The sequence below is a fragment of the Onychomys torridus genome, chromosome 23, assembly GCF_903995425.1.
Source record: "Onychomys torridus chromosome 23, mOncTor1.1, whole genome shotgun sequence".
NCBI lineage: Eukaryota > Metazoa > Chordata > Mammalia > Rodentia > Cricetidae > Onychomys > Onychomys torridus.
Genome location: NC_050465.1, coordinates 21,328,871 through 21,353,831, shown reverse-complemented (window position 1 = coordinate 21,353,831; position 24,961 = coordinate 21,328,871). Strand labels below are relative to the sequence as shown.

The 24,961-nt window shown below is 47.1% G+C and overlaps 1 protein-coding gene across 1 annotated transcript in view; it reads left to right on the top strand.

The window, feature by feature from the left end:
* Mtcl1 (microtubule crosslinking factor 1) overlaps nucleotides 1-24,961 on the top strand; it is a 119,388-nt gene that overhangs the window by 56,613 nt on the left and 37,814 nt on the right. The window contains 3 exon segments of the mRNA XM_036172916.1: nucleotides 8,724-8,783; nucleotides 13,847-15,163; nucleotides 16,236-16,391. Coding sequence (XP_036028809.1) covers nucleotides 8,724-8,783; nucleotides 13,847-15,163; nucleotides 16,236-16,391 — 1,533 coding nt within the window.

Genomic DNA, 24,961 nt, shown 5'->3' with positions numbered 1-24,961 from the left:
AAGGCAAGACATATTGGGGGTGAGAAAACATGCCAGGCAGGGCTCAGAAAGAAAAAGAAAAAGAAAAAAAAAAAACCCTAGAATCTGGGAGATTAAGGCTATGTGATCCTTGGGAAGGTTGTTCTAACAACCTGGGGACCATGACCAAGAACATAGGATGAGATGCTCTAAAGCTGGTGTCCCTAGTATGAGCGTGTCAACATCACCTGACTTTTTGGTTAGGTAACCAGTAATTCTTTTTTTTTCTCCCAAGACAAGGTTTCTCTGTGTAGTTTTGCGCCTTTCCTGGAGCTCACTTTGTAGACCAGGCTGGCCTTGAACTCACTGAGATCCGCCTGGCTCTGCCTCCCGAGTGCTGGGATTAAAGGCGTGCATCACCAACGCCCGGCCAGTAATTCGTTCTTCCCCCTTCCTCTCTCTCTCATATATCCCCCCCTCCCCCGTCTCTTCCACTCTCTCTTTCTAATTTAGCTTTAAAGTTGGTAGTGTGTTAGCTTGGGCTGTTATAACAAAATGTCCCAGGCTGGGCAGCATACACCATAGCTTCTTACACTGTGGCTCACAACCCCATGTGTATGTGCCAGGGCCTGCGCATGTTCATCTTGGGGTTCTCTGTTGTTGGTGCTGAACACCTACCCTGCTCACTCTCACTGTGCAAGTTGTCACACCTCCCGAGGTCAAAGGACACTGCCTCGGACACCTGTGGTCAGGGTGTGTTAGGAATTTTAGCGTTTTTTCACTGATAATAAAAAAATTTCAGCTCTTATAAGAGCGTAATGGTTTAATTACAGAAGTCAAAAATTTTGTTCTCTTACCATCAATACTCAGCATCCAACTTCACGTTAGTATCATTTAGGGTTATATTGTGTGGAAATGTTTGATTTTTCAAGATTGTTGTCTAAGTCGCTGACTTGAGTTTTAATTAATTAATTAATTAATTAATTAATTTTTTCTGTTTTTTTCGAGACAGTTTCTCTGTGTAGCTTTGCTTTTCGCCTTTCCTGGAACTCACTTTGTAGACCAGGATGGCCTTGAACTCACAGAGAGCCGCCTGGCGTGCGCCACCACCGCCTAGCCGAGTTTTATTTTATTTTTTTTAAAACAACAAAGGGTTTTATTTATTTTTTATTTATTTTTTTGATGAATTTGCTTTGGGAACAGGATAGAATTCCCAACCATTTCTGAAATGGCCCTAAATATACTTCTGCTTTTTAAATTTTTTACTACATATTCATGCCAAGTGGTGTTCTTAGCATTGACAATCATAAAATCAAAATATTGATCAACTATGAAAAATGTTGAAGATGTCTTACATCCTGTGCTCTCAAGTGTTCAGCCAAGATGTCGCTCATTATGTCAAAGTAAACAAGCACACGTGCCTCATTAGTGTGCAAATTTGCCTTAGTCTTTAATAGATGGAAAAATTCCATGTGTAGCAGAGTTGCTTTTAGGTAAGTTTCTTTATTGTTTACTACCAGTAAGTGTTTGTTTTATAGTCATATCCTGTGTAACTATTGCTTGAAGTCACATGAAGATTTGTTAGACACAAAGATACCAGGAATAGAAAAGGTTCAAGATGTCCTGACTTAAACAACAGATCTCTTAGTTTTGGAAGTTAGGGTGTCCAGGGTCAGAGTGCCAGCATGGCTGAGCTCTACCCAAGGTTCCTTTGGGACTTGCAGAGGATGCTTTCTTGGGGGATCATCCAACAGGATACAGACCAAGCACTGGTGTCTCTTTCATTTAGGATAACATCAATCCCATTATGGTGGCTACACCCTCAGGATTTCACCAGACCTAAATCCTTCTTTCCTCACACCATCACTCTGGCTCTTAGGGGCTTCAACATGTGAGCTGGGAGGAGATAAACATTCAATCCTTTGATAGATGTGTAAGGGAGGGCATGGTGCCCAGTGTTAAGTGCCCGATGAAGAGTGGTTGGTAAGACCATCCTTGTTCTTTTTTTTGTCTTTTTTTTTTTTTTTTTCCAGAGCTGAGGACCGAACCCGGGACCTTGTACTTGCTAGGCAAGCGCTCTACCACTGAGCTAAATCCCCAACCCCATCCTTGTCCTTTTGGCAGGACCTAGGAAAGGGGAATTTTTCTGTGCTGCAGCTATGATATTTTTCTATTGTGTGTGACAGAGGGTTGTGTGTCCTCAGCCCCTGCCGTGTAACTCTCTTCCTAGGAGCCTGTAGAGGGTCAGGCGATATGGTGATATGAATGAGAACTGTTCCCCCATTGGCTCATGTATTTAAACACTTAATCCAGTTGTTGGCGCTGTTTGAGGAGGTACTGTTACCTTTGTAGATGGAGCCTTGCTGGAGGAAGTCCATTACGGAGGGGCAGGCTGTGAGTTAATTGCCTCACCCATTTCCTGTTTCCTATCTCTGCTTCCTCTGTGTAAATGGAAACTGTAACCAGCCAGTTTCCTGTCCCAACCAGCATGTCCGGCCTTCCCCACCACTGTGGACTCTAGCCCTTTGGAACTGTAGGCCAAAATAAACTCCTGAAGTTGTTTTTGGTCATGTTATGTTGTTACAGCCCCTGAGAAGTAACTACCACAGGTGAAGAGGAGGAAAAAGCCGACAACTTTCAGCCAGAGCACATTGCCTGAAGGACAGGCTGGTCACAGCCTTTTTTCACACCTTCTAGCATTTGAATGAGAACTAATAGTCTTTGTACCTGTAACCCTAAAAGGAACAGACACTTCTACCACCTTCTGTGATGGTTAGCTTTAATTATCAACTCAACCTGACCTAGAGTTGTGTGAGGAAATCCTCAGTGAGGGATTGTCCACACTGGGTTGGTTGTCCTAATTAATTCATGCAGAATAACCCAGCCCAGTGTGCATTTCTTAGGTGGGGGAGAAGTTGAGCTGAGCACAAACAAGCAGGTGAGCCCTTTCTCTCTTGACTGTGGGTGGGTGTTTGAGGTTTCTGCCTTGACTTCCCCATGTGATGGGTTATGATCTGGAATCATGAACAGGCAGTGAACCCTCTTTCTTTTTTCTTTTTATTGGGGTATTTTACCACAGTGACAGAAATGAAACCAGAGCACCCTCATGTCTCAGTCTGATGTTGTTTCTCTGTGTTCCAAATCATTTAAAAAAAAAAAACCCAAAACAAACAAACAAAACACAAAACAAGCTTTCGAAATAATTAGAATCTGCAGGGCTTCTGAAACTGTGAGCCTGCTTCTGCATCTGGCTCCCCACACTGACTTATTTTACAATGTCCTCATTTTATTTTTTTATTTGTATTTATTTATTTTTTTTACCTCTACTTATTAACAATTCACATTTTAAGCTCTAGCCTTCCTGTGGAAACATTTGAGCAACTGACCCTGCCAATTCTTGTGAAATGACTTGAAAGAATTGGGCTTCAAATAGGAAGTCTTGATAATTGACATGAAAACCCAAATAACTGAGCTGGTAAGGTGGCTCAGCAGGCATGGTTGCTTGCTGTCCAGCCTGATGACCTGAGTTCAACCCCTGGAACCCACCTAGTGGAAGGAGAGAATTGACGCCCACGAGTTGTTCTCTGACTTCCACATGTGTGCCATGGCATGCACCCCCCCCCCCCCAATAAAGAAAGTCCAAATAATTGCCTGACTTTATGCGGTAAGAACGTTGTTCTTTAAATAGCAATGTAAAGTTGATCCGACTGAAAGGTGGATCCGAGTCCCCAGTCCTCCCGCCTTCCACTGATTTGGCACAATGACTCTTTCTTTTCATTGTTTTTAGAAGAGATTGCTGGGTCATGCACAGGAATAAGCTGGGTATGAACCTTGCCACACAGACCACCTACCCCCGGGGTCCCCTCTCTTGAGTCCTTTGTCCCGAGCATTCCATATGGGACCAGACTCCAGAGGAGACCTTTACTGAGAACACAAGTGTCCCTCACAGTGGCTTGCCTCTCTCTCTGCTTTGGGACCTGCATTAATAGTGGGGTACTTGGCTGGTTTCTCCAATCCTTGGGACTTCACAGGTATGTGTGATACCCGAAAGGACCAAGCACATAAAAGACACTACTGGTTTGTGGGACAAGACCCCGGAAGTTGGTGAATAAGGGACTGCTGCATACCTGCCCGAGAGGTCAGAGACAGCCTTTCTGTTGTTTTTTTTTTTTCAGTATATGTTTCAATTTCCTAACCTTTTCTCACATACATAGACATTGGACTTTGATGGGGAGGCTTACATACACTGAGCATTTGGACCACCTTGCAGTACCCTCAGCCTTTTGTCGTTTTAAAGACAGTGACGTGCACTGTAGATGATGGGGGACTGTGAGGAGCCATCATAGAGAATAAAAATTGCCCCTAATGCTTTCACAATGTTCAGCAACATTGTAATGTGTACTCCTTCGACCCACTTTCCTGGATTGCACCTGTAATACAATGACATTTGTGTTTTAATCCTATGCAGATGAAGTTCATCCATCATGTGCACTTTCCTTTTGACACACTGGGAGCATTTCATTTCCTGTGTCCGCCCATACTTTTCAAAAGCATCATCATTGTATCTGAAGGTCAGTGTAGCAGATGGCTGGTTTAAGTGTAGCAGCCTGTATTGTATACTGGTTATTTGGCTCAAGTAGATTTTAGATGCTCTTACAAAACAAAACAACAAAAACAAAAACAAAAAAAAAAGTAAAGTGCCTGAAATGTTGCATGTGTTAACTTGCTTGGCTTAGTAATCACTCCACATGCCCATATGTGTGACGTCATCCTGTGCACAGTAAACATACACAGTAAAAAGCAAAGCAAGGTGAGTGCGACATCTCCCGTTTACCTTACTGCTGTGTGTGAAGAGCATTCTACCTGAACATCTCGGCATCTGTCCTCAGGGTCCAGCTCCAGGGGTGTGCCAGGACACTTCCCTGGAGCTAGAGCCCAGCTTCCATCCCATTCTTGTTTACGGACCTGCCTCTCTTGGTGGGTCCTTCCTAACCAGGTGCCCTGTTTTTGTTGACTCTATAAGTATCCAAGCAGAAAAAAAACAAACAAAATATAATCCTTTGTTTTAATTGTGTGTCATGAACAAAACGATTCTTTTTTGTATTTTGTTTTTGGTTTCTGTTTGTTTTTTGAGGCTAGGTCTCTCTACATAGCCCTGGCTGTCCTGGAACTCACTATGTAGACCAGGCTAGCCTTGAACTCATAGATCTGCTGCCTCTGCCTCCTGAGTGCTGAGATTAAAGGTATGCGCCACCATGCCCAACTTGAGAAAATTCTGTGATTTTTTTTTTTTTTTTGGGGGGGGGGGTGGGGTCTAGAGTTACAAATGGTTATGAGCCACTATATGGGTTTTAGGAATCAAAGTCCTAAAGTTTGTAAGAGCAGCTGATGCTCTTAACTGCTGAACCATCACTCCAACCCCCACTTTTTTTAATGCTTCTTTTTTCTTGACATTTTTATGTAATTGTTCTACAAACTTACATCAGCTAGCCCATTCTTTCCTTGCTGATTTAAAATGTTGCCTGTGTAGATTGCTAAAATCTCATATTCCCTCAATGCTGTTTATAAGCTTTTTGTTTGGTTTCATGCACCTGTGTAATCTTGTTGCAGCACCGAGCCATTATATTGTATTTCTGTATCTGCTAGAGTGACCCTGCTGTCATTGTTTCCTTTTCAATGTATCCCTGCCTATTTTGGCCAGTTTGTTGCTCTTGATTTAGAGTTTTTCTGCCAAAGACTGCCAGGCAAATGCTGTCAGCTTTGCAGGTGATGATGGTTTTAACCAGTGCTTATCACTGTCTGTGCTGTACAGAGCATCCAGGGAAGAATGGAGGCTGTATCCTCAGAGACTGTATGTACCAGTGCTTAGCTCTGTCTGTGCTGTGCAGAGCATCCAGGGGAGAAGGGAGGCTGTGTCCTCAGAGACTGTCTCTACCAGTGCTTAGCTCTGTCTGTGCTGTGCAGAGCATCCAGGGGAGAATGGAGGCTGTATCCTCAGACCGTATCCTCAAAGCACATTTGAAGATCAAGCCATTTAATTTAGCCTCACAGCTCTAGTTTGCCAACCCTGTTCTAGATGAATTCTAGAATCACTTTGTTAAGTCCTTAGAAATTCTGACTCTCCTCACACACACACATACAAAGTACATCATACAGTGTACATACACACACACACACACACACACACACACACACACACACACTGCCTGTTATAGACACATTGCATATTATTCCCATATTACATAGTATGTGGGAGAGGGATTTGGACAAAATGATATTGTCTTCATAAAGGAAGATAATGTCTCTGTAGCATCAAGTCTCTCCTATGGGCAGCATTCACCATTACTGTTTGTTGATCACCAATATTTCATGTTTACCCTCCAGTGGGTTCTGCAGATTTCTGGTACATGTTAAGCCCTGTCATGGCTTCCACTCTGGTTGCCATTATGAATTCAGTCTTTTTCAGCAATCTTATGATTCCCAGTCTTGTCTGTGGTTTGTTAGATTACAGGTCTGGAGGAGTCCACCCACAGGCTCCCTGCTGCCTCACCCTGATGTGATCCATCCTCCAGCACCCAATGATTCTGCACCGGAGTTAAGAGCCTTTTGTCTCTGCTTCTAGCTTTCATTTCACATCTGCATATTTCATTTTCTTGGCACACACAGCATCTGTTACTGGAAGACTGATAAATCCTGGGGTTGGGTTGCCCTCCATGGCAGACCTTGGCTCACAGATACACTTTTTCACTGTTGTAGATCTGTGTTTATATCGCTTGTGTTAAAGCTGAGGGAGCCGTCCATGCTGCTCTTTTGAATTCTCCAAGACAGAATCGCCAGAAGCTTTGGTCTCAGTGTTCGCATCGGAACACGCCGACCCCTTAGCTGCAGGGTAAAGATGAAAACCTTGGGAAGCTTACTAGCTGTGGGAAAATGAGTCCCAGACTGAGACAGGCTTCCCTGTCCCTGCTTCAGGACACCGGTTCACGTTGTAGTTTGACCCTGCCTTTTCTAAAAGCTACAAAGGAAACCAAGCCAAACCAAGCTGGCATTTAGAGACCATGCCTCAGCCCCCTCGGCTAGCCTTCACGCTGTCTCTGCCTGTCTGTTACTGGTTTTCTTCCTCAGCCTCCTAAAGGCAAAGAGAGAGCCAGACTTAGAATGTTTTAATTTAAAATCTCCACAATAGCTGTAAGGCCTGGCATTTAGAGAGGGAGGTACTTCAGGCGGGAACTGAGTTAATGAATTGGGCGTGCTCCTCTTTCCCCTCCTCCTCTACCCTCTCCTCCCTCTTCCTCCTCTTGTTTTTGTTTTTGTTTTCAGGACAGGGCGTCTCTGTAGTCCTGGCTGTCCTAGAACTCACTCTGTAGCCCAGGCTGGCCATGGACTCAGAGATCCGCCTGCCTCTGCTTCCCCAGTGCTGGGATTAAAGGCGTGCGCCACCACCGCCCACCAGGGTCCACAGCAAGCTTCCTAAAGTGACATGAGTGACAAGCACAAGAGTCTCTTATGCTGGCTCTGGAACAAGGGGACAAAGCTCAGCTCAAGACAGGCCAGGAGAACCCAGAGGGGCGCCTCACCCTCTGAACTGAGCCGGGGATGCCGGGGATGCCGGGGATGCCGATGCTGGCCAGCTGGGTTCCTCCCCACTCAACTGCTCGATGCAGCTTTCCTTAGAACCAACGGGATCTTCTCAAGCCGCCAGGCTCCAAATCCTTTCCCATTCCTGCAGGATGCTGCACTTCCTCCACTGCCTTCTGTCCCCTTTCCTAGCAAGAGCAGACCCACATCCCTGCTCATCTGTCCCAGGCACCCAGCGCTCTTCTTAGTCACACTCATGCTTGTGTTGCATACAGGCGTGCGGTTTGCTGAGTAAAGCAGGCAGAGGTCGCTTGTGATGTCACTAACTGGCCCTCATGGGATGTGTTTCCTGGGGCTCCTAATCCACCCAGTCAACCACGCATTGAAAATGTTTGGAAAAAATTGTATGTGTATAGAATATGCATGTGTATAGAACATTTTTCTTATCACCACCTTAATTCTCTAGTGTAGTCTTGTGTATAGTATTTACATATATTAGCCATTATAAATAATCTAGAGATGACTCATAGTATAGGCAAGGATGTTCACAGGTTATATGCAAACACTACAGCATTTTAATTAAGGTACTTGAGCATCCATGGGAGTTTGGTATCTGCAGGATCCAGAAAGAGTTCCCTTCCAGAGACTCAGCGGTGACTGTACCTAGGTAGCACATAGGCCAAGGCTACTTTTTCAGAATAATTTAAGAGCTTTATGAGACCCTTAAGATGTTGCTTTGATGGTGTTGGATTGTCAGTTATATTGCAACCTAGATTATGTGTTCTCCATAAATAAGAGCTTGCCACTTTTTAATCTGACCCTTCAGAATATAAGAATTAATTTTGATTTTAACTGAACAAAGTGTAATTCAGAAAGAAGCCACCTCCAGACCTGCTTTGTATCTGTTTCTGAAACTTCCTGTGTCTGTCTTCTTGCCTCTCTTTACTGTTAATTCATCTGAGACACCCTCTTTGTGCATTAAACACAGTAACTGAGGAATGCTCCTCAGCAACGGTAGTTAGAATATCAACTACCTTAGCACTCTACATGAAACACACACAACCTCATTTAAATGTCACGGAGCAGGGTGTTGTTTTCTCTAGAACCAAGTAGCTCCACCAGGAGGGACAAGGGCCAGCTGTCATGTGCGACCCTCAGTAACAAACTGACGCTTGGATCTTTTTCAGAGTTCCCTGAAGAGAAGAGGCAGCCGGGAAATGTACAAAGAGAAGAAAAGTCTTAGCCAGGTAAGCTGAGGTTTTCATCCTAGAGCTCTAGTCCTAACAAGGACGCCATCCAATTCGGAATTTCCTCCTTGCCTCTAGGCACTAAAAGAAACATCACCTGCCAATATGTTGGAGTTCACTCCAACCTTCTCAGGGTGAACATTTCCTTCCCACATCCCCAGCTCCATCCCTTTGTCTCTCTCTTGCCCTGATAACCTGCAGGCTTTTCAGGAAAGAGAACAAACTGGCTTTGTGGGAAACTTTAAGTGTCTTCTAGGAGTCTGACAGTTCTCTTAACCTCCAGAAAGTGTTGTGGCCTTCACAGTCATTCACATAGTGTGATAATGCAGCCGTTGGGTGGTTGGGTCATTTATATGCCATTGTTTTGTGAGTGTGTGTGTTTTAAATATGTAGCTGAACAATGCCTTACATTGGCTTGCTGGAAGGTGAAACATTCTGGCAGAAAAAAACTGAGAAAGTTCGGCCTTCTTTTACATACGGGGTATATACTCTTCCAGGCTCTCGAGCTTTTTTGAAGTTGCCTTGCTGGATTCCTTTTCTCTTTTTAAAATTCTTTTAGTGTTAGGCGTTTGAGGGGAGCAAAGATGTTATTGCTATCTAGTTTCGGCAGACTCTCTATAGCAAATGGTCATTAGAGAGATGCAGTGAGTCAGGCTTCCTAGGAGGGTGTCAAGGGCCTGTATGCACTGTCCCTAGAAACCCCCTCTCTATGAGTCCCTCATTATTAGTTACTTTTCTGTTGTGATAAGAACACTATGACCAAGGCCGCTTCTGGAAGGAAGAGTTTGTTTGGGCTTACAGTTCCAGAAGGATCCCCATCAAGGTGGGGAAGCAGGCTGCTGGAGCTGAGACCTCACATCCTGAACCGCAGGCAGGAAGTAGAGAGAACAAACTTGAGTGTTGCCAATTAGGAACCAAGTGTTCAAATGCTGGAGTCTATGGTGAACATTCCAGCTGCCACAGCCTGGTTCCTGTGTCCTTCAGAAAAATCATTCTCTCTTGAGGACTCAGCATGAGACTGATTTCTTCTTCACCCTCACTATCAGATTTCAGAATCCATTGATCACAGGAAAATCGAAGGCATCCCCCTGCTGGGTGTTTCTGCTATCCTGGGTTTCGAATATGTTTCTAGTTCCCTGTCTCTTGCCCAGAAAAAGGCTTTTTCCTCCAAGTGCTATCACTGACTGATAAAGAGGTTGGCTATAACATGCCAGGCACAGGAGCTGTAGCTTCATGGGTCTGTGCACAAGCAACCTGTGCTGCCTGGGGATGCTCCACACAGTCTGCAGGGTGATTGAGAAAGGAGTTTCTATTCAGCAGAATGGTGGAATGGAACGCCCTGGGAACTGCAGGTTGGCTACCAAAACCCAAAGGAAGCTGGCACCAAGGCGCAAGGTAGGCACATGAGCAGTTGGCTGCTGGGGTGCTGGCGAGATGGCAGACTTGCAAGCCAAAGAATATACACCAGCAGTGATATATTTCTGTTGCTTGACAAGCCTTTCTGGCTGCTGGTGATGGTGCTGGTCCCCGTGTGTCTGACCCCATGCTGCTGTGCTTGCCTTTTCTGCCCATGGTTGAAGTAGTTTCCCTTGGAAAGATGGGTTTGATCTTGTGCTTTCAAACTGTGTCTGGAGTTATCCATGGGCTCACAAAACTCAAGCTTGATACTCCCAGTTTAGGATTCAACCTAGATCCCTCCCCTGGAGTCTTGGCAGAGTTTACTCGAAGTGTTTGGTGACAAGCTAATAACATATAGCTGCCAGCTGTTTGAGCTGAACTTGCCTCATTAGGAGTGGGCTCCTCCTCAGAACAGGCTGAGCTCAGCTTCCCTTGGGTAGAGGGACCCCTCCCTCTCTCTCGTGGACCCCACAGAGTAGTGTGGGTCCTGCTTCAGCTGCAGTGAAGGAGACCAACTCCTTCACTTCCTTATTTATCAAGTTTCAAGTTTTCCTACCCCCGACTCTCTCCTCCTCTCCCCCACTCCCCTCTGCTTTAGTTATGGTGGCAGGCCTTGTAGTGTGCATGGGTGTTGGTAGAAATGACAGCATGCTTCATCATGTGTCAGAGTACCCGCTGTTTGTATAGTTTCTTTCTCCGAGGAAAAGAAGACTGGACAGTGATGAATCTTCAGGTGATCGCAGACTGGATTTCTTACAGCCATTTGTGGAATTGCGACCATGACTATCCCTTGGTCTAGGTTTAAGGAGATGGGGACTGTGGTGCTGGGGATGATGTGGGAGTGGAGGATGGAGGAGATTAGTGTGAGGGCCCTGGGATGTTCTGTTTGCGTAAGCAGATGGTGGTAAACATTGGGAAGCTTCGGAGTCTCAGAACCTTCAGGGACTCCCCTTCCCCAGTCACTTAGCTCACCTTAACCCCAGGAGAGATTGCAGGGCCCCTGATCTAGGCTCCTGTTTCACAATTGCTGCCAGAGCCAGGCAGGATCTTCCTTGGCCCTCCAATGCCAAGGTCTCACATGGGTTACAACACATGGTCCTGCACCTCTCTTGCTCTGGCCCGCTTGAGTCTCAGGCTGGAGGCAGGCAGAGGATGGGTGTCTGATTGAATGGAATTCTCATCAGTGGTCCCTGCTGAAGGACTTGTCTGCCGTGGAGGTAGTGGTGAGATCATTTAGGCAGTTTTGGCCAATGGGCATACTCTGGTCACCCAGTTAAAGATTGACTTAGTTCTTACAGTTCCTGTATTTAATTCCCAGAAAAATTGGGTTAGAAAGTATTTACAACTTGTCTCCATTGATAAGTATTACAGTTTTCTTTAAACTCCATTTCTTCGTGTGAACAGCAGAGACCTGTCGGTGTGTGTGGATTCTGTACACAGTTTTGTCTAACAGGAAGCTGGGAAAGTGGTTTTCATTGTTCTGTTTTCAAATGTTCTGAGGAATCAGGGCTGTTTAAAAATATATGCCAATTGCTACTACTGAGTAAATAGACAGTGAAGGATGGATGGATGGATGGATGGATGGATGGATGGATGGATGGATGAGGGACGGAGCAGGTGTGCTTCGTCAGTGTCAGGATCAAGCACGCTGTATGTCCTTACAAACACATGGAGTCCTGTCTCAGAAAGTCCTATCCAATCTCACAATCTATTAAAGCATTTTTACCTAGTAGTTAAGAGTAGAGCAGCCGGGCATGGAGGCACATGCCTTTAACTCCAGCATTCAAGAGGCAGAGGCAGGTGGATTTTTGTGAGTTCGAGGCCAGTCTGGTCTACATAGAGAGTTCTAAGACAGCAAGGACTACTTAGAGAGACCCTGTCTCAAAAAACAAAACAAGAAAAGAAATAGGGCAGGTAGCCTTACTTCTAGTTAGTCAAAACTAAGTCCTTAGGGTGGAAGTCCTCAGAATTTGAAGACATGTATAGATCACTCTGCATAGTGCTCAAAGGGTATATGTTGGAGAAGAGGTCTCAGAGGATAGCAATGGGGGTGTATCACTCATAGGGTACACAAAGGCTCCAAGGGATACCTCTTACATCATGCTTTCTGCAGTTTGCTGGTAGATTTCTTCTGAGTCTTCCAGGTTACTCAGTTCTTTTTGCACGAGTTCATGGTCAGGGAAAAGTGAGCCAGCAGCAAAGCTGGAGTCCCCAAGGAAGCAGTTTCTACATCTCACTCCCAGGTGACTTTGTGCTGCCAGGATGTGGCAGAGAGTAGCTGTGGTTCTCTGAGCTCAAGGATGTCATGGATCCTCCCGCATGGTGGGGACACAGCAGTCAGTCACACACGGGAGGCTGACTTGTTCCATTGCATGGTTGACAGCCCGGGCAGCAGCAAGTCTCCTACCTTGTGTCAGTACTTCCTCCGTGTGATGAGGGAGCCTTTGCAGACATCACCCTCACCCCTGTCAAGCTTTTAGAATTTATGGGGCCAATCAAACAGGGCTGCTTGGTGTAATTAACTGTTTCTGTTTATCGAACACAAAGAATAAACCAGTTTCATAAGACCAAGATAGTATAGCTTGCTTCAAGGCCTGGAGGCCCAAGTTGAAAAGGCAGTTGACTTTTTTTTAACCTTCATCAGGCAAGGGGCATGAGTACCTGCCTCGGGAACCCTCTGAATTCTCTGGTATTCTGCTGAGAACCACTTCCCAGGTGTGTAAACACTTAGCTTCTTTTTTTGGTCTCTGTGTTTAATTTCCTGCGTGTTACAGCAGTTAAAACAGAGGCCTGGAACCAAAGGCAAAGAACCAAAGTGGTTCTTGCATGGCAAGGAGCCCTGATGCCTTCGCTTGTGGTAGCCAAAAGTTCCTCAGTGTCAGTGTGTGTTCTTATGTAGTACCTCAGCTTTCAGCTTCTTGATGCCCACCGTCTGTCTCCTTGTTCAGTCCTCATATCATTCTGGGAGACTTGAGGAAGGAGAGTTACCAAGAGGGAGGGATGAATGACCCCATCTCACGTACCTCAGCTAGTAAGTGGAAAAGCTGGCTCCAACTTATACTCGTTCAACCTCCCTGTCATAGTAGAACCTTCCAGAACACCAGACACATGAGGCATTTATAGTCAGCTCAGGGTCGATGTCGTCATCAAGTCCTGTTAGCTCTACCACCAGATTTGATGAGGGATTTTGGTGTTTGGGTGCTGTCGATGAACCATATTGTCTCCTCATGGTTACCAGGGGCCACCATGTTCCTGATGCATGTTGGACTTTATTTAATTAACTTTCTCCTTCTTCATATATAACTTGTGTGATGGTTTTTATGTGCATGGTTTCCCCCTAAACTAACTGTTCAGTTTCTTGACAAAGCAACAAGCTATGGGTCTTCCCAGGGCCCCGTCTGGTTTCCACTGTGGCTTGGTTATGGTTCCTTTCTGTCCAAAAGCCAATGGTATCAACAGGAAGAATGATGTGCGTGCGTGCGTGCGTGCGTGCGTGTGCGCGCGCGCGCGCGCGCGTGTGTGTGTGTGTGTGTGTGTGTGTGTGTGTGTGTGTGTGTGTCTGTGTGTGTCTGTGTGTGTCTCGGGGGTGAGGTGTGAGGAGATCATAAAAAACACACATTTGGTATTTTCAGATAACCCTCCCTGGGGCTATTCTTGCCTGGCAGGATGACAGCGCGGATCTCAAGTGCCAGCTTCAGTTTGCCAAAGAGGAAGCCTCCCTGATGCGCAAAAAGATGGCCAAGCTAGGGCGGGAGAAGGACGAGTTAGAACAGGAGCTGCAGAAGTACAAGTCCCTCTATGGTGATGTGGACAGCCCGCTCCCAACAGGGGAGGCTGGTGGGCCCCCCAGCACCAGGGAGGCAGAGCTGAAGCTGCGGCTGAAGTTGGTGGAGGAGGAAGCCAACATCTTGGGCCGGAAGATCGTGGAACTGGAGGTGGAAAACCGGGGCCTCAAGGCAGAGATGGAGGACATGCGGGTTCAGCACGAGCGAGAGGGAGCCGGCAGGGACCACGTGCCAAGCATTCCTACCTCACCCTTCGGGGACTCACTGGAGACCTCCACAGAGCTCCGTCGGCACCTCCAGTTTGTGGAGGAAGAAGCTGAGTTGCTGAGGAGGTCCATATCCGAGATTGAAGATCACAATCGGCAGCTGACCCACGAGCTGAGCAAGTTCAAGTTTGAGCCTCACCAGGAGTTGTCAGGGTGGCTTGGGGACAGCGTATCTAAGGGTCCCGGGGCCAGTGTTCCCCTGCAGGAGGAGCTGAAGTCGGCCAGGCTGCAGATCGACGAGCTGAATGGGAAGGTCCTGAAGCTGCAGTATGAGAACCGGCTGCTGCTGTCCAACGTCCAGCGGTGCGATCTTGCTGCGCACCTGGGGCTGCGTGCCCCGAGCCCCCGAGACAGCGACGACGCCGAGAGCGACGCAGGCAAGAGAGAAAGCGACGGGGCGGAGGGCCGCCTGCCCCAGCCGAAGCGAGAAGGCCCCGTTGGTGGGGAGAGCGACTCAGAGGACATGTGCGACAAGACCTCAGGCTTTGGAAGTGGAAAGCCTTCGGAGGCGAGTGAGCCGGGCCCAGCAGAACTCCTAAGAGTCCGGGAAGACCCCGAGTGCCTGGTGACCATAAAGCAGGAGGCCCAGCGCCTGGAGCGGACGGTGGAGCGCCTCATCACTGACACAGACGGTTTCATCCACGATTCAGGCCTGCGGGCCAGTAGATCGGCCTCGCCTGGCGTCCGAGGTGAAGATGAGGAGGGTAGTAGCCAGAACGAGCCCCCCTACTTGTTGGAGACCATCCACGTGAAGATGAAGGCTTTCAGGAAGGAGCTGCAAGCCTTCCTGGAGCAGATGACGCGGATTGTGGACGGTCTGTCGCCCTTATCCCACCTCACAGAGTCATCCAGCTTCCTCTCCACCGTGACTTCTGTGTCCCGGGACTCCCCCATCGGGACCCTGGGGAAGGAGCTGGGCCCAGACTTGCAGGTAAGGGGCCCCCCGGCTTCGCCTCCCTGCTCCGTCTCGGTCTTCCTCCTTCTGGCTGGTGTTGCTGCTGCTCTGGTGCTCGCGCTCCTCACCGCTGCTTGGTTTTAATTTCAGACCTGCATTGTACTAAAGCCTCGGCGTCAAACAAATCCTCTCTCTCGGTTGGTTTCATTTTTTTTTTTTTCTTTTTGTAATTTTGTTTTATAAGTTCCTTTTTATTTCCTCCTTCCTTCCCCCGTCTCCTCTTTGAATTGCACCACAATTCCTGGTTTAGAGGGCCTTCCGTGACAAGGTTAAAGCCCAGTGGAGGCGCTAGGGACCGATGCAGCCTTCCATGGCTCCTTTCTTGGTGTCTCAACCAACCAGCCACCCTGACGAAGAAGCTGTGAGGAGTTTAAGACAAAATACCAACTCCCGTCACAGTCAGGACACTTAGACTCAGTAAGAAGCGCCCGGCTCCCCCTGGGTTTATCGCCAGAGGGACAAGTGCAGTTCTGAGAAGTCTCAGGCATCCCCCAGGCCCACCTACCCCCTCTGGAAGATAAGCCGGGATGGGGGAGAGGAGCCGGCTCTGAGAAGGCTGGTTTTGATGGAGGATCCCTCCGCCACTCGCTCCTGCCGCCCTCCCTCGCTGCCCAGGGTGTGAGGGCCACGGGGAGCAGCCGTGCAAGGACCCGCTTTCCCAGGCTTCGCCCCGGGTGCATGGCCCAGCTGCCGCCCCGGACTGTGGCTTTGGCTGCTCAACAAGTAAGGAAGGCAGAGCCTCTCCCCTGTGTCCTTCATGGGTAGTACGCCTGTGTCCCTATTGCATGTGTCCCATGCCCAGTGTTCCGTGTAACCGCTTTCCATGTTAGCGCATCTTCCTGCTCACGCTCCTTCTGGTTTCCTTCTCTTAAGTGTTTAAGCTGATTGTTTTCATTCATGCTTTTCCCTGTCTGGTAGTTTTGGTTTTTTTCCCCATTGTCTACCCATTTTTGTTTTTACCCACCCTCCTTACCTACCCTACCCCTTTGTCTTTTGTTTCTCGTTTAAAAACTCAAAACAAAATAAATCCCCTTTGTGCACTTAACAGTCCAAACTGAGAGACCAGCTGGAGTGGCAACTCAGTCAGGATCGAGGGGACGAGAGAGAGGGCCTGAGCCTCCGAGGCACTCGGGAGCTGCACCGCTGTGCTGACGGGGATCCCGGGAGCCACGGGCTGAGAGGCCAGAGCTGTTTCAACCTAGAGGTAAGTGAGCTGCTGGGCTCACTGCTAGTCTGCTTGCCTTCTATCTCTCTCCCCCTTCTCACTGTGTGGCTCATCGTGAAGTTTTCTACCTGTGGCAAGGCCCCGAGGGGCATGTGACAGGAGGGATGTGGAATCCAGTGGAACCTTCCTGACCCAACATCTTTGCGTTGAATAACTAGGGATTGTGTGTAATTGTACGTGGGTGACTTGCAACTTTCCTGTCAGAGTGAGGGCTAACTGCAGCCTGCCCTTCTCTCCTCCCTCCCCCACACCAATACATGCCTGTGGGTGCCTGGAGATGTGATAAGACATACTACGCTGACCAGCAAACATTCGGTGGGTGGCTTCCTGTCCCATAGCAGAGAAAGCAGGGATGGAAATCAGGCTGGGTCTTTCCTGGTTCTGAGAAAGCTCCTTAGGGTTTCCCTCCACAGTTCCTCATTGCTTGTGTTGTGCCAGCCGCCCTCACGGTGTCTGGAGACACTCTTCCAGCCTCTGGGCAGGATCGGGACTGTCTTTTTTTCCCCTGAAGCTTCCTCAGCCTTCTCCCTTGCCATGGTAACCTGGTATGCAGCGGTGAAGCTACCCACACAGTTCCTGGGTTGCTGAAGAGAGATTACACTTCCATACAGGAGGGGCTTCTGAGTCACCAGTAACTCCCAGTACAGAATGGGCTGGGGAGGGTGTCAGAATGAGGTTGGAAGTCTAGAGTGATAGATTCCCCACCAGAAAAGGACCAGAACTTCTGAGCCATTGAAGATTCTGGATGTCTTCATCAATGTGAAGCCACTACTGCTCAGCTCTGAGGCCTGAGAGCAGCACCCGTGTGGCAGGGCTGAAGGAGAGGCTCAGATGGTAATTGCTAATAGCAAGCAAGCTCACTGGGTGGAAAAATCTGGCTGTGTAGGTTGGGAAAGGGGCCCCATAGCTGAGCTGAGTGCTACAGTGTCATGAAGTAGTTGCTGATGCCACCACCAGAGGTGGTCACAGCCAAAAGAGACCAAACATCTGTCACACACCCCCCACACACACACATACACCATGTGAGAGAATGCATCACATCTTTACCCTTTTGCTTGCATACACACACACACACACACACACACACACACACACACACACACGCATATTCACATGTACACACACATACATACACATCTTTCCCTATGGCTGGGCATATGTATATCACCTCCAAAGCATAGAAATCAAAAAGTGTTAAAAATATCCATTGATCCTTGTTAACCTCAGATGCCAGGTCACCTGAGAAGGCGCTACCTAGGTATATGCCCTAAGGGAATTCAGTCTGGACTCACAGGGTTGTGATAGGAAAAGCCCCTCTTATGAGAGAGCTGAGCATATATTGGTATTAACTTACCAGAAGCAAGCAGAACCACTATATCCCATGGAGAAAGCCACTAGGTACAGAGAGTGGCAGAGTTCCCGGCCCTCCAGGCAGAGCACCAAGCATGAGTATCTGTCACTTGAATGTCTCCCCAGGACAGTTTTTAGACAGAGTTTGGTGTATCCACTCTAAACTGCAAGTTAGACATTCCTCGGTTTTATAATTGAAGTATAACAGAATGGCCACATATTGGAGGTACTTGTTTCCCCATGGATTTCATGAGTGAGCGTCTCAGGACTCCAGAACTTTCACAAGAAGCACTTTGGTAGCCCATACAGCACACAGGGTCCCCATCTGAGAAGGTTGGTACTTGCTTGGGTAGGCACAAATGCACACAGGGTCCCCATCTGAGAAGGTTGGTAGTTGCTTGGGTATGCACAAATGCACATAGGGTCCCCATCTGAAAAGGTTGGTAGTTTTTTGGGTAGGCACAAATGCACCAGGGTTCCCATCTGAGAAGGTTGGTAGTTGCTTGGGTAGACGCAGATGCACACTTTTCAAATGGCACTTGGATGACTCATCACCAGACAGCCCAGGAAGATAACTTTTCCCAACCTTTAGTGGGTGCTGCACCACTCATCTGTTCCTCAGGGACATTTTGAGCCCTGGGGCTCTAGCCAAAGTATCCATTACAAGCTTGGTCTCCTGAGTAAGGCTTTGTTTTCTCATCTATGAAGTGGGTCGAAGTACTGCTCTGCTGTCCTGTGGTTATATGCATTGATTCTTTAAGCTGTGAGTGGGAATTGCTTCCCCACATACCACGTGCTGTGGACAGCATAAAGGGGTCTGAAGAACAAGGGGCAGAATGTTCTAACAGGTAGGTCACCTCCCAGTCCTTTGGGTGAAAAGCGTAGTTTGTCAGCACGTGGTAGTCCTGTGGTGGTCTGTTTGAGAACTGTAGCCCCACCTCAGGAGGCCAGCTATTCTAGCATGTCCTGTCTAGGGAAGGTCTGTAAGCCTCAGAGCTCTTCACCGGCTGAATGCCTCCTGGGTCCTGTTGGTGCTGGATGGCAGAGTACTGCCTGCACACAGGCATCACAGCCTTCAGAAACCAGCCACGGGTTTGCAGAGAGAAACTGACGTCACGTCCAGAGGGACAGCCGGTCTCCAGGAAAGGGGGGTGAGTCAAGCTGGGAGGTAATGGCACCAGTACAGCTCAGAGAGCCCGGGAGGAGACATCTGCTCTCCGGACTTGACTCTTGCTCTGTGAATAGCAAGAACGAGGCCTTTGCAGAGAGGTGACCGCCACGCCCTCCTCCTCACCCCAGTCCAGCCAGTTGGTCACAGGATTTAGTCCAGAACGGTTTTCTCAGCCTGCCCCAGTGTTCTGTGACGGCAGAGCCTGGCGGCCCGGAGCTACTCTCCACAGCTGTATTTCTGGCCACTGTCATTCAACGGCCAGCTACCTTACACTAACGCTGCCATTCTGTTGAATATATATCCAGGTTCCTTTCTATTGTATCTATTTTAAAGGGGGAAATAAGTTTAGGAAACTGAGGAAGATCGGTGAGGGAGCTTGTTTCCCTAGAAGGGGTGAGAACCCACACATCCTTCATTCTGGTGTTTTTATTCACAGAGGTATTTCCCATGGTATAGGAAAAGGATCAAGTATGTAAACACATCTGCTTTAAAAAATGTAATTAACTGTTCAGTAGCCCTTGATCCTGCTATAGTTTATCCTTTTGTCAGAGAGTCCTCCCTTCTAGGGCTCCAGTCAGGGAGGCTACCTGTCCCGGCACAGTGTGTCACCCACAGCCTCGCTGGTTGCAGTGTTACATTATGCTAAAGGACTGTGTTATGATGTATTACGAGGGGACCCTGCATGCTGGGCAGATGCAGTGGCGGGCAGGGCGGCGGGCGGACTTAAACAACCCAGACATTGCATCCACATGGAATGGTTTATTATAATAGGCGAAGAGAAGACAGGAAAGAGGGAGAGCAGAGAGAGGGGGAGAGAGGGGTCGAGGGGTGCATGTCTTGTGGGACTGTGTGTGGGAGAGAGAGAGAGAGGGAAAAGGAGGAGGAGGAGGAGTGAAGTTTTTCCTTAAGATGCTTCTAGCTGGGCGGTGGTGGCACATGCCTTTAATCCCAGCACTAGGGAGGCAGAGGCAGGTGGATCTCTGTGAGTTCGAGGCCAGCCTGGTCTACAAAGTGAGTTCCAGGAAAGGTGCAAAGCTACACAAAAAAAACCCTGTCTCAAAAAACCAAAATAATAATAATAATAATAATAATAATAATAATAATAATAATATGCTTCTATGTCAGGATGCAGGGCAGCCCCAAGGGGAGGAATATTAACAGACTGTACAATGGGCAAGGCCAAGGAACAGGCAAGGAAAGCCTCCCAATGAAGATGTCTTTAAATTCGCCGCTGGTAAGGCCTGTCCTGGAGGCAGCATGGAGCTCCTGGGAGTTTGCAGGGCATCCTGACCACAGCAGTGCTCTTGTGTTGAAGACACACAGACTCCAGAGTCATGGGCGGGGGAGGGCGACGACAAACATGGACGCTTCTGTTTTGCTATGCTGGGCTTGAACCCAGGGCCTTGTGAATGCTCTATCCTTGAGCCACACCCCAGTCCCAGTGTAGACGTTGATCCAGAGTGAGGCCTGGCATGCAGCTGGGGCGTGCCCTCCTGGCAGTTGTCTCTGCCCCCTCTTGTGTTGCCCTTTAAATAACCAGGGGGTCTGTCCTCGAGCCAACTTGTCCCTGTGTGTTAAAACTCCTTTGGCGCTCTATCCTTGGTTCTTGGAGGGAAGCAGAGAGGGAGAGTTGAGGGAGAGTGTCTGACAGGCAAGAACCCTGGCATTAAAAGAACATCTTTCAGAGTTTAAACGTGTTTTTGAAAAGGATAGACTTCTCCAGCCGCCTTTGTGAGACGCCTTCTGTGGTTTTGGCCTCCAGAGTACTGCTGTTGAGGCTGGAGGAAAGAGGGCAAGTTGCCACTTTGGAAGATCAAATTTTTGTTTGTTTGTTTGTTTGTTTGTCTGGGGGGAGGGGTTGTTTCTGGTTTGGCCAGATTTAAGCTATGGATGCTGCTAGTAACATTAGTGGCAGCATTGCTAACAGCAAGGAAGAAAAGGAAAGTCCACTCTTAGCAGATATTAAAGAGGTGTAACATCAATGGCCTGCTGTTCAGATGCCCCCCTTTACCAAACCCAGGAAAGGAAAGGTGTGTCCGAGCCGGGGTTCTTTAAATAGAAGTCAGAACTCATTCACACCTGTTAGCTCACTAATGCAAATGCACAGAAATTAGCAGCCCCCAAAAACTTACGAGCAAGCAGACTTAGAAGGATCGACATTCCTGTTGCCTATTCACCCTGGTATGTACTGGCAGTGGGCTCCCACTGTGCTCTGGACTGTTCCCCGACTTTGCCCCCGTGTTTCCCATTAAGTCTGCCAAGAGATCCTCTTACTTTAAGAGCAAGCATTGTATAGGACATTTCCTATGGAATGTGCAAGGCACCTTAAAAATAGACCCGAGTGAGAAGTGGCCAAGCATGGACCCTGGTCGGGTTTCAGACATAAATGACACCAATCCTGTGCCAGCGGGTTGAGTGTCTGTGTCGGATCTCAAAGGGCTCTTCTCGTTCGGTCCTCCTCTTCATCCCTTAATCACAGAAGCACACAGCATCTGTGGTCCCTCATGTCTCAGCTGTGAAATACCAGTCCCAGGAAAACTACGTGGGGTCTGTGCCAAGTATTTCTACATGTGTGGACCTCATATACTGAGCTTGAAAGGAATGGTGGGAAAAAATGGCCAGGACAAAATGGAATTCACCAGAAATGAAGTCATGGTCCAAGAGTAGTAGTCCTACTGTGTAAGTGATTGCTGGGTGGTGAGGGCTCACAGTGAAAGGGCGTTCTCCTTTTGTTTGTCGTGGTAGTGATATTAAGCCTGGGACTAATTCATAAGCTGCTTTATCTGGAGCTGGGTCAAAAAGTCAGCAGTGTATTGGGCTGGAGAGATGGCTCAGCAGTTAAGAGCACTGGCTCCTCTTGCAGAGGACCCAGGGTTCAATTCCCAGCACCCACATGGCAACTCACAACTTTAATTCCAGTTCCACCAATGCACATAAAGTAAAGTTAAATAAGTTATTTTTTAAAAAGTTAGCAATGTAGATGAGCGGGGAGGGGCATGGATGGTGGGTTTCAGAATGCCGGCGGGTGAGGGCGGCCTGATGCCAAGGCTAGTGTCTGCAGTCTCACAACAAGTATGTCTAGTGTTTAATAGAATAATCGGGGTGAGTTCATTTGTTGTTATGGTCAAAATAGGTAAGTGAGCAAAGCATGGTTGTTAAATTCAAACCTTGGGGATTTGGTGATAAAAGTGTTTATTTTTCTACAGGAAATTTGTGTTTTGTGCAAATGTTCCCTAAATGTATGTGATTGTTTGCAATTGTGTGGAAGTAGAATCATTCTAGAAGGAGTTTTTTGACACAATGTGTTTGTATTTTGTTCTTTGTGACATTGGAGTGACCACAAGTGTTCAGTATTTCACTAGCAAAAGGGACACCACTTGACAAGAAAACTTGAAAGAGCAGGATTCTAAGTGCACACGGTCTACACAGCCGGTACTGGCCCTCCGTAATAAATCCGTGGCCCCAGGTAATACCTTCAGATGACCCCAAGACTCTCTCTGTGACCCTGCACAAGTGTGGCTCACATAGAAAGGCATGCTGTCAGTCAGATGTTGCTGAAGAAGGAGGCTTATCTCTTTATACTATTTTAAATATTTATTAAGATGAAAACTAAAGGCATATAAGATTGAGCATATCTGAAGTGAAAACCCAAAATGCCCCAAAGTCTGAAACTTTTGAATATCTGCATGACTCCTTAAATAGAAAATTCCATACCATGCAGCATCACACACAGAACTATTTAAAATACTGTATAAAATTACCTTCAGACTATATGTATAAAGTGCTTGTAAAACGTAAATAAATTTTGTATTTAGTCTTGGGTGCCGTTCCCAAGGTATCTTATTATATACTTTTCTTAACAATGGACTTGATTAGAATGCCTGCTTTGTGTCTCAGTAACACAATACTTTGGCTAGTATCTAATACACTGAGATCTAGAGAGTGTTCACAGTTCAAATCCATAATGTGTGACTAGAATGTAAAGTTGGCAGCCAGCACCCAGGGCCCCGAAACAGCCCTGCAGAACATACCTGAGCTGCAGAGCCTTCCTGCTATGATCCCAGTGCTATGGGTGGTACCCAGAATAGTAAGTACCCAATTGCACTATATAAAATATAAAACATACCAGGGCTGGAGAGATGCCTTAGCAGTTAAGACCACTTGCTGCTCTTCCAGAGGGCCTAGGTTTGGTTCCCAGCGCCCACATTGGGCAGCTCGAATCAAGTATAATGCCCCTTCCAGAGGATCTGAACCCTCTTCTGGCCTCTACAGTCACCTTCATATACAGGTGCATATAAATTCACACAGGCGTGCGCGCACGCACACACACACACACACACACACACACACACACACATATATATATATATATATATATATATATATATATATATATATATATCCATTCTCAGGCATCTTCTAGAGTTAGAACTCACTCCAAAGTGGACAGGCAGCAGTATCTAGCCTTTAGACGTGTGGCTTTGGATGGTAGTTACCAGCAGTGGTGATCAATCCCTTCAGTAGCTCCAAGGGAACAGAAGACAGGTCATTGGGCCAACCACAGGAGATGGCATTGATGAGCAGGAAAACCATTTGCCTACAGGTTGGTAGGCAGAAGGGAGACACCAGGAACCTGTCCACCAGCACAGGCTGTCAGGTTGAGAGGAAAAGGAACTGTAGCTGACCTTACTCAGGACAAAGATTTGAATTTACATTACCAGTTTGTTCTAAGAATCCCCAAGGAGCCAGGCGGTGGTGGCGCACGCCTTTAATCCCAGCACTTGGGAGACAGAGCCAGGCGGATCTCTGTGAGTTTGAGGCTAACCTGGTCTCCAAAGCGAGTTCCAGGAAAGGTGCAAAGCTACACAGAGAAACCCTGTCTCGAAAAAACGAAACAAAACAAAACAAAAATCCCCAAGGATTATGTCTAAAATGATGCCTTTGGCAAGCACAAAGTCAGCTTATAATCACACCCATGCTGTCAACCAAGTCATATGTGAGACCACTAAATAAATGTCCCTTGAAGATGAGCTCACAGTACAGAACTTCAAACACACAGTTTAAAAATGTCCACCAAGCTAGAGCAGGCAAATCACCCAGTAGCCACGCACGTACAGCATGTACAAACAATTCTAATTAAACTGAGTGGATTATAGAAAAACAAAGTTGACGTGAAAGTGGGAAACGTTGAGAAGGAGAGCGAGTGGGGGGGCATAAAAAATAGGATTGCAGGTAGTAGAGATGAGCAGAATGCATTGTGTACGTGTATGAAATGGGCAGAGAGTTTTTATTTATAAAAATACCAAACTTCAAAATAAATGAATAAAATAAAAAGAGTACAGGGTTGGGGATTTAGCTCATGGTAGAGCGCTTGCTTAGCAAGCACAAGGCCCTGGGTTCGATCCTCAGCTACAGAAAGAAAGAAAGAAAGAAAGAAAGAAAGAAAGAAAGAAAGAAAGAAAGAAAGAAAGAAAGAAAGAAAGAAAGAAAGAAAGAAAGAAAGAAAGAAAGAAAGAAAGAAAGGGAGAAAGAAAGAAAGAAAGAAAGAAAGGGAGAAAGAAAGAAAGAAAGAAAGAAAGAAAGAAAGAAAGGGAGAAAGAAAGGGAGAAAGAGAGAGTACGAGTCAGCGAACAACTGGGTTGAGTCAGGATTCAACTAAGATCTTCAGATAATAAGTGAGATTATCAAATGGGCAATAAAAAGTAAGTGTGTTGAGCACTGCTCCAGACAGGCATAAGGGAAGAACAAGTTGTTGTTGTTATCCAAGTCGGCAGATATTTTAAAAGAAATTAAGCCATTGGAATCGAAGTTAGTCATCACGATAAATTCAAAGAGACTCTGCAACAATGTCCAACATCTCACAGACCAGAGTAGCATTTCATGATCCCCATTCTTGAGTTTCTTAAAGTTGGATGAGTTTAAGTATTTAATGCTAGGGAGAACCCAGGGCTTCACACATGCTGGGCAAGTTGCTCTGTCGCTGAGTACACCCCAGCTTTTGTTTTTGGAGACAGGGCTTCACTCTGGA